At 56.1% G+C, this 9,401-nt stretch overlaps 1 protein-coding gene across 1 annotated transcript; it reads left to right on the top strand.

Annotated features, from left to right (window-relative positions):
• Positions 1-8,173: 8,173 nt before the first annotated feature.
• On the top strand, positions 8,174-9,121 carry LOC308228557 (olfactory receptor 14A16-like; the record flags this gene model as incomplete). Its single annotated transcript, XM_080631937.1, has 1 exon — positions 8,174-9,121. One exon carries the CDS (start codon positions 8,174-8,176, stop codon positions 9,119-9,121), a length of 948 nt encoding a protein of 315 aa, XP_080488063.1.
• Positions 9,122-9,401: the final 280 nt, after the last annotated feature.

The following is a 9,401-nucleotide window of genomic DNA, read 5'->3' as shown; positions in this document are numbered from 1 at the left end:
GCAGTTACTTGCTTTAAGGAGTCCCTGGGGAGGCTTTGTCAGTAACAGCCCTCAGTGGGGCCCATTAATGCTGAAGGGACTTGGGGCTTTGCTTCTGACTTGGACTTCTTGAGAGGTTTCCTCAGTCTCCTCTCAGCACCTGAGGTTCATGGACTCAGCCCAAATACACCATGGGGCTCATTAAAACCTTCAGGTTTTGTCAAGCCTTGCAGACTGCACAGCACATTGGAGGTTTCCCAGTGCAGGAAGATTGCAAAGAGCAACTGATAAAAGTTATTTTGAGAGGGTTTTTTCCTTACTTTTCAGTTTAGAAATTTCTGTGACTTCTGCAATGCCTGGCACAGGGATCACTGGAACCTGCCAGGGCCCTGCCGCCTTCCACAAGGCCCGGGGGGCTTGCGCGGGCCTTGCCGGAGCCAGGCAGGTCCCCTTGTGCTGAGCTCCCAGGGACAGCACCAGCAGCTGCACTGCCCAGGGGCTGCTCCTGCCCTGACACCTTCTCAGCACCTCTGACACCAGCAGCTCCTGCACACAGAAGGCTCCTGCTTCGCCCCCAGCACCTCTGCAGGCAGAGCTCAGCTCCAAGCACATGAACAAGCCCAGCGCCTCCTCCTCACCCAGCCCCTGCTCCTACAGCTGGGATGGCACCAGCACATCTCCTGACAGCTTCTCCTCCCTTTAGAGCACGCACCCACCATGTGTTTCAAGGCAACACTAAAAGAGGATTGCAAAGTCAAAGAACCCGTACCTGGATGCGCAGGGCAGGCACGGGAGATGCAGCCTCCCGAGGGAGGGCTCTCCTCTGCACTGGTTCCTGCAGGGCTCTGGCTCCTTCAATAGCCCACGCTCAGCATGGGGGCCCCGTCACAATGGGCGTCTCCACAGCGACCACCACGGCTTTGTGATGGCGGCAGCATCGTGCCCATGGCACTGGGCACCCAGGGGTGCTCCGGGAAGTCACTGCGGGGGACCAGCCTCTGCCCATTCGGCTCAGGGAGGTCCCTCACAGGCTGCTCTTCCTCAGTGCCTTTGGTGTGAATGTGGAGTATGCGAGGGGTCACAGCTCAACCTGGGCAATGGAGGAGGGCGTCACGGCCACATACAACAAGTGGAGAGGGACCGACATTGGCACAGCAGAGAATCCTGGAATCCCAGACTGAGTTGGGCTGGAAGGGACCTTAAAGCTCATCCAGCTCCAACCCACTGTCATGGGCAGGGACAGCTTCCACTAGAGCAGCTTGCTCCAAGCCCCTGTGTCCAACCTGGCCTTGAGCACTGCCATGGATGGGGCAGACAGAGCTTCTCTGGGCAAGAGTCTGCCACTGTCTCACTACCCTGAATATGAGGAAGATTTTCCTACTATGAAATGAAATTAAATGAGATAAATGAAATGAAATGAACTCCTGTTTCCACTTGGAACCATTGTGTGTCTTTAAAAATTAATCTGGACCTGAAAAAACATTTGACATTTCAGGCAAATAAGAGGCTCATCGTTATTTGACTAATGATTATCATTGCAGGGGTTAAATTGAAATAGCACAGCACAGCACAGTACTGCACAGCAGAGCAGAGAACAACACAGCTATGGAGATCCTCCTGCCCTGATAGCTCAGTATCTGCCATTCTTCATTTCTTTTAAAAAGGAAGAAGTCCCAACAACTTGCTTTCTTAGCACAGGGAAAGTTCAACAACAGTTGTGCAAGGGAGCATTTGAAACCGATGGTTTGGGAGTCACAGCAGCAACGTGCTTGGCAGTAAACAACATGAATGCTTTCTGTCCTTTTCCTGCTTTCAAATCCATCTCCTACCAAACAAACCACAATCCCCACATGGCAGCACAGCAGCTGTGACAGACTTCACTGTGCTTGACAGGATTCACTGAATATTGTTGATACGCTATCAGGAGGTGTGCAAGGATGGCTGCTTATTGTGAGCCAAACCCTTCAGGTGCCCTAAAAGAATCAACTGCCTTGAAAACAGAAGAGATTGGGAAAAAACCAAACCCTGCTGCTGTTATTTTAAAAGGCAAGAGGGAAAGGATGAGCACCAGACAAAAATCAGGCAGCCCATGCCTTGGTGAAGGTCATCAGCACAACCACGGCCTGACTGGATTGCAGGAGCAGAACATGGCCTCACAGAGAAGAAGGCAATGCGGGCACTGTTTAACCCCCTTTTTCCTCCCGAATGGTCTCTTCCTGTTCACAACGGGCTCCGGTTCAGACAAGCTGTGTAAACCCTGTGCTCACCGGAGCGCAGAGCCAAAGCACCGCTGCTGCTGCTGCAGAGCCACGAGAGCTGATGGGCACTGCCCTTGTGCACAGCCTGCCGCCAGGGGGCAGCAGAGGAAGCTCAGCGCTGCACTGCCATGGCTCTGACAGCCCCGCAGAGCAGGGCTCAGGACAAGAGGAGCAAAAAGCTCTTTGGATGTTCCTGCTGGCGCTGCTCAGGCTGAAATGGAACCAAACGGGAAAGTTTGCTCCCCCCAACCCATCCGTGCCTCCGGGATGCCAGGATTCTCTGACCCCCAACCTGGGGGGCAGTTGTGGGTCTGGGGGTCACTTGGGGGTCACTTGAGGGGCAGTTGTGGGTTGGGGGGGGTGACTGGCTGGGCAGTTGCAGGTCTGGGGAGTCATTTGGGTGGCAGGAGTGGGTTTGGGGGTGACTGGGAGGTCACTGGAGGTGGAGCTGTATGTGTGACGTGCCACTTGGGGGTCAATTGGGTTTGTTGTACGTCTGGGTGGACACCTGGGGGTCACTTGAATGACAGTTGTGGGTCTGCGGGTTTACTCAGGGGTCACTTAGGAGGCAGTTGTGGGTCTAGGGTGTCACTTGGGAGGCAGTTTTGAGTCTGGGGAGTCACTTGGGGGGGCAGTTGTTTGCCTGGGTGGTCACTTGGCGGGAGATGTGGGTCTGGGGAGTCAATTTGGGGTCACTTGGGGGGCAGTTTTTGGCTCTATGGGGATATCTTTAGGGTCACTTGGGGGCAGTTGTGGTTCTGGAAGTCACTGGGGGGTCACTTGAGGGGCAGTTTTTGGTCTATGGAGTCAATTTGGAGTCACTTGGGGGGGCATTTGTGGGTCTGGAGGGTCACATGCGGGGCAGTTGTGGGTCTGGGTGCTCACTTGGGCTAACTTGTGGGGCAGTTGTGGGTCTGGGGAGTCAATTTGGGGTAACTTGTGGGGCAGTTGTGGGTCACTGGGGGGTCAATTTGGGGCCACTTGGGGAGCAGTTCTGTGTCTGGGTGGTCACTTGGGGTAACTTGTGGGGCAGTTGTGGGTCTGGGTGGTCACTTGGGGGTCACTTGTGAGGCAGTTGTGGGTCTGGGGAGTCAATTTGGGGTCACTTGGGGGACAGCTGTGGCTCGATGGGGGTCACATGGGGGTCAATTTGGGGACAGTTGGGGTCTAGGTGGTCCCTTTGGTGTCACTTTGGAGATAGTTGTGGGTCTGGAGGGTCACTTCAGGGTCACTTGGGTCGCAGTGGTTGGTCTGGGGAGTCAATTTGGGGTCACATGGGGGGCAGTTGTGTGTCTGGAGGTCTCTGGGGGGTCACTTGGCAGGCAGATGTGGCTCGATGGGGGTCACTTGGGGGGTATTTGTGGGTCTGGGGAGTGTCATGGTTTAGCCCAGCCGGTAACTGAGAACCACGCAGCCGCTCGCTCACTCTCCTTCCTCTCCCCCCACCTCCCTCTGACCTCCATCCCTCCCCCCCAAGGCTCCAGAGGGAAGGGGAGGAGAATGGAAAGAATGTAACTGCCATGGGTTGAGATAAGAGCAGTCCAGTAACTAAGGGATAACTGAAACCCACTGCTGCAACCGCCAGTAACAATAATGGTGAGGGGAAGAACAAGGGGTGAGAATAAAATTGCTCACCACTCACCGACCAATACCCAGCCTGCCCCGAGGAGGGATCTGGGCCTCCCGGGTGACTCCCCCCATTTTCCCCGTGGAGCGGCTGCGGGGTCTCTCTGCCCCCCTGCGGGATGGAGGGATGTGGGCAGGGGAGGGAAGGGCAGCGCAAAGGACGTGACCACGTTTGATGCCTGCAAGAAAGCTGGAGGGGGATTCTTTACAAGGGCGTGTAGTGATCAGACAAGTGGGAACGGCTTTAAGTTGACAGGGGGGTGAATAAGATGAGACCTTAGGAGGAAGTTCTTCTCTGTGAGCGTGGTGGGACACGGTCACAGGCTGCCCAGAATGACATTCATTCGGCAGTGGGTCTTTCGTAGTTCAAGGCAAGCAGAGAGGCAGCTTTTCCTGGATTTACCACAGATTTAATATAGATTGGATGAGAGGGAGAGAAATTCTATTGAATAAGGGTCAGGATGGAGGAAGTGCTCCCTGCTCATGGCAAGGTTGGAGTAAAAAAACCAATAAACCCCAGGTTTGCCAGATTTGGGAGGGATTTGGTCTGTGGTGACCCCTAAAGCACCCCCAGAGCATCCTCAGGATGCCCAGAGCAACCCAGGGATGCCCCTAGAGATTCCCAGAGAGTGCCTGGAGCACCTCCAGAGCACCCCATGGACGCAGTCAGGGTTCATGCATCACAATGACCTTGGGGACATGGGGACCACAGGGGTGGCTGATTCTGGAACACTCCGTGTTCAGGTGTGTGAGGCCACGGAACCCCACAGAACCCTTCAGGAAGCCTTCAGAGTGCCCAGTGCCATGGGCACGATGCTGCCGCCATCACAAAGCCGTGGTGGTCGCTGTGGAGACGCCCATTGTGACGGGGCCCCCACGCTGAGCGTGGGCTATTGAAGGAGCCAGAGCCCTGCAGGAACCAGCGCAGAGGAGAGCCCTCCCTCGGGAGGCTGCATCTCCCGTGCCTGCCCTGCGCATCCAGCAGCACGAGGCCGAGTGAAGCCGCTGCAGGAGCAGCAGCGCTGAGACCTGAAGGAGCAGCACAAGAATCACCTCAAGAGGCTCTTGGCTCTGCACAAGCACCTGCAGCCAGGTGGGACCCCAGAACCCGGCACTCGAGGACCCAGCCCCCCCCTGCACCTCAAAATCCCAGCAGGGAGCCCCAAATCCCCCCAAACCCAAACCCTGCAGCTCCAAATCCACCCTGGCTCAGTGCAGCGGCCAGGAGCCCCCTGACAAAGGGGTGGTCTGAAAAGTGGGGTCCCCCCAGCACCTGCCCTGGGGTTCTCCCAAATGCTGTGGGGCCTCAAATCCACTGGGGGGACCCCAACATTGCTTTGGGTTCAGTAGTGAATTCAGGGTGTTGGGGGGCTTGGACCCTCCAAGAGTGGCACCCCAATAAAGGGCCCTGGAGGCAGCCAAAGCAATCGTGGTGCCCCCCAAAATCCTGGAGGACCCCAAATCTCCTTGAAGCAACAGACAAGCAGGCAGGACCCCCAAATGGGGGGCCTGTAGCACCTCCAAAGTGAACTGCACCCCACCATCACCATGGGCCCTGCCAAATGAACCCGAGGACCGAAAATCCTGGAGGGGCCCCACCAAACACCCCCACCCCAAATGGGGGTGCCCCTAGAAAGCTGATCCCTCCCCAAAAGCCACCCAGCCCCAAATTGCTCCTTGTTGCCCCCAAACCACACCCCATGGGGCACCCCAACTCCCCCCCTCTCTGCTATCAGGCAGTCGGCAGGGCCAGCCCCAGAGTGGGGGTTGCCTAATTTGGGGTGTCCTTCTGAAAAAGACCAAGGAGGTCTGGTGGGGGATGAGCAGGAACACCTGTGGCAAGGACTGGGAGCACTGGGAGGGACTGGGAAGGACTGGGAGCACCTGCAGCAGGTAGTGGGAGCACTGGAAGGGATTGGGAGTTGAGCACAGCTGCAAGTGGGAAGACCTGCAGCAGGGACTGGGAGCACTGGGATATTGAAACCCCAGCAGTATCTGGGGCCATAGTGGCCTATGTTGGTCTGTACTGGTGCAAACTGGTCCACACTGCTCCATACTGGGATGTGTAAATTTGCGGCCAACACCAAGTTGGGTGGGAGCGTTGATGTGCTGGTTTCTACTTGGCTTCTGATATTGCTCAGGTGGAACTTTGACATCAGGTAGTGCTTCCAACACTGCTGTTGCTGCTTCCCCTGCCTTTGTGGGGGAATCTCTGATTAAGACATCATCTACATAATGGTACATTTTCACCTTCTGAGGAAGTGAGAGCTCCTGTGGGTTTCTGGTGTTTATGGGACGGAGCTGAATCCCCTTCCAGCACCAGGGCTGCAATCCCAGGATGAGATGGGTCAGCTGACCGGGCTGAATCCCTTCCTTCAGCAGGGGTAAAGGAGATCCCAGCCTGTCCTGGCCTGCCTGTCCTGTCTGGTGATGGGACAAGAAATACGCTGCCTGCAGAAGTGGTTGTGTCACCATCCCTGGAGGTATTTAAAAGACATGCTCTAATGGACATGGTTCATGTGTTGACTTGCCAGTGTTTGGTTAATGGTGGACTCAATGTTCTAAAGTGTCCTTTCCAAAATAAATGGTTCCATGATCCTACAAAATCTCATTGTTCAGACCAATCTCTGTCTCTCAGCAGAGAAATGACACTGCAGGCAGGCAGTGTGTCTGCCAGCTGAGGGAGGGAACATCAGTGCTTGCTTCAGGCTGTTTCCCATGCTGTTCCCCTGGAGCCCCAGGGAGCCCTGGAGGGAGCCCAGCAGGACAGAGGCAGAGCCACCTTGGGCTGGGTCTCTCCTGATGACCTGGGCCGGGCTCCTGGGACACAGAGAGATGCTGGCAAGCGGGCAGCGCTGCAGAGAGACAGCTCTGGCCAGGAGCAGGGCTGGGGCACTGGCTGCAGGCACCCAGGGAAGACCTGTGAGCCTCAGAGAGCTTAAAGGCACTTGGCAGTGGAGGATGCTGAGAGCTCCCTGCAGGAGAAACCTTCCCAGCCCTGTGCATGGTAAGGCTCTGGGTGCAGGGCAATGCAGCCACAGTTCCTGGAGGGATCTGCTCAAGCTGCTGCCTCGGACAGTCCATGGGATCTGTCAGGAGGACTCTCTTGGTTTCTCTGTGTAGATAAGGAGCAGGATGTGCTGCAGAGCAGGGCTTCCCTCTGCACCATGCGAGGGACAGGACAAGGCAGGTCCCTTGTCCCGGGGCTGGCTGCAGGCTGTGAATGTGGGTGTGCAGCCAGGGGTGCCCAGCGCTGTCCTTGCGAGCAGGGTGCCTGCAGCCCAGGGGCTGTGTGCAGGGGCAGGGACTCTGCTGCCTGCCAGGGTCAGCACTCAGCCTGCCTGGGAGCTCCCCACGGCGCTGGGGGAGAGGTGCTGGAGGTAAGGAACAACCCCTGGCAGGGCAGTAGAAGTGTTCTTGTGCACTGGAGAGGGTGCTGTGTGGGTCAGGGCTGCTCAGAGCTCCACATTACTCTGAGCACGTTTGCAGAGGGTCCTTCTGAAAGACACTGAGGCAGCGATTGCCTGATAGGGAAGGATCCTGAGCTCTGATTTTTTCCACTCTTGGTGGGCAGGTTGGGCAGTGGGAGCTGGGAATTTCCTTCTCTGCTTTGGAGAAGGCACCGAGAGTCTTGTCAGGACTTGTGTGAGCTGCTCCTGAGCCCCTGCAGAGGCAGAGCTGCCCCTGGGCAGAGCCCTGCTGCCGGGAGGGGTGTGCAGGGCAGAGCTGAGCACACAGCCCATGGGATGGGCTCTGGGAGCACTGAGAGGGAGCAGAGCTGGGCCCAGAGCAGCAGCTCCTGGCAGGGACAGCTCCAGGCAGCAGAGACATGGGCAGGGAGTGGGGAGAAAGTGCAGCCCAGACCTGGGGAGGGTGCGTTCAGGCAGCTCTCTTGGTGTCTGGCACTGGAGGTGGCTGCTGGCCATGCTCTGCAGGGCAAGGAGCTGACTGTCCCTCTGGAAAGTGCAGGGCAGCTGAGAACCAGACCGATGGACTCTGCAGCAACCTTGAGCAGCCATGAACCCACAGACAGCTGGGAACTTTTGTCTGTCGCACGCCGATACTCTTCACAGTTGCCTTCAAAAACTTAGGAATTTTATCCCTAATAGAGCCACAAAAAAAACCAAACAAACGAACCCACCAGCCTTAGGAAAAAACATGACCAAGTCACGCTGAGCCTCTCCTATGCAGACCGAAAATGTTCAGAGTCATGAGTGTGTAAATTGAACTTCTGTATCTGACATCCCTCCTGTCCTAACCTGTCACTGCCTTTTTCTGCTCTGACAGTGCCCCATGCCCAGAGGCAGCAGATGTCCAACGGCAGCTCCATCACCCACTTCCTCCTCCTGCCATTCGCAGCCAGGCGGGAGCTGCAGCTCTGGCACTTCTGGCTCTTCCTGGGCATCTTCCTGGCTGCGCTCCTGGGCAACGGCCTCATCATCACCAGCACAGCCTGCGACCAGCACCTCCACACCCCCATGTACTTCTTCCTCCTCAACCTCTCCCTGCTGGACCTGGGCTGCATCTCCACCACTGTCCCCAAATCCATGGTCAATTCCCTCTGGGACACCAGGGCCATCTCCTACACAGGTTGTGCTGCACAGATCTTTTTCTTTCTCTTTTTTATTTCAGCTGAGTTTTCTCTCCTCACCACCATGTCCTACGACCGCTACGTGGCCATCTGCAAGCCCCTGCACTACGGGAGCCTCCTGGGCAGCAGAGCTTGTGTCCACATGGCAGCAGCTGCCTGGGGCGCTGGGTTTCTCAATGCTCTGCTGCACACAGCCAATACATTTTCACTGCCCCTCTGCCGAGGCAATGCTGTGGAGCAGTTCTTCTGTGAAATCCCCCAGATCCTCAAGCTCTCCTGCTCACATTCCTACCTCAGGGAAGTTGGGCTTTTTGTGCTAAGTTTCTGTTTGGGACTTGGCTGTTTTGTGTTCATTGTGGGGTCCTATGTGCAGATCTTCAGGGCTGTGCTGAGGATCCCCTCTGAGCAGGGACGCCACAAAGCCTTTTCCACGTGCCTCCCTCACCTGGCCGTGCTCTCCCTGCTTCTCAGCACTGGTATCTTTGCCTATCTGAAGCCCCCCTCCATCTCCTCCCCATCCCTGGATCTGGTGCTGTCAGTGCTGTACTCGGTGGTGCCTCCAGCAGTGAACCCCCTCATCTACAGCCTGAGGAACCAGGAGCTCAAGGATGCTGTGAGGAAGCTGCTGACTGGATGTGTTTCAGCACCCATACACTGCCTGCTTTAACCTGCAAAGGGTTCCAAGTGTAGGTAAAGACAGGCCACGTCTGTCTTTCCTGATTCACGTTTATTTTCCTGTTCAATTTATGATGACTTTGTTTTCACAAAAATATCAGTTATCACCCTCCTGCTTAAGCAGCCACCGTTGGATGTGACCCAGAGACTTCGTGTCAGTGAGGGTATGTCATTGTATTTATGGGAAATAAATGATCCTGCAGCAACTTCTTCTCTGTGCTATGTCCTCACATGGCAGGAATGAAGGGGAATGAAATCAGCTTTCTGGCTGC

This window comes from Psittacula echo (genome assembly GCF_963264785.1).
Source record: "Psittacula echo genome assembly, chromosome: 19".
NCBI classification, from domain to species: Eukaryota; Metazoa; Chordata; class Aves; order Psittaciformes; family Psittacidae; genus Psittacula; species Psittacula echo.
The sequence above is the reverse complement of the archived record's forward strand: the minus strand, read 5'-3'. Positions and strand labels throughout refer to the sequence as shown.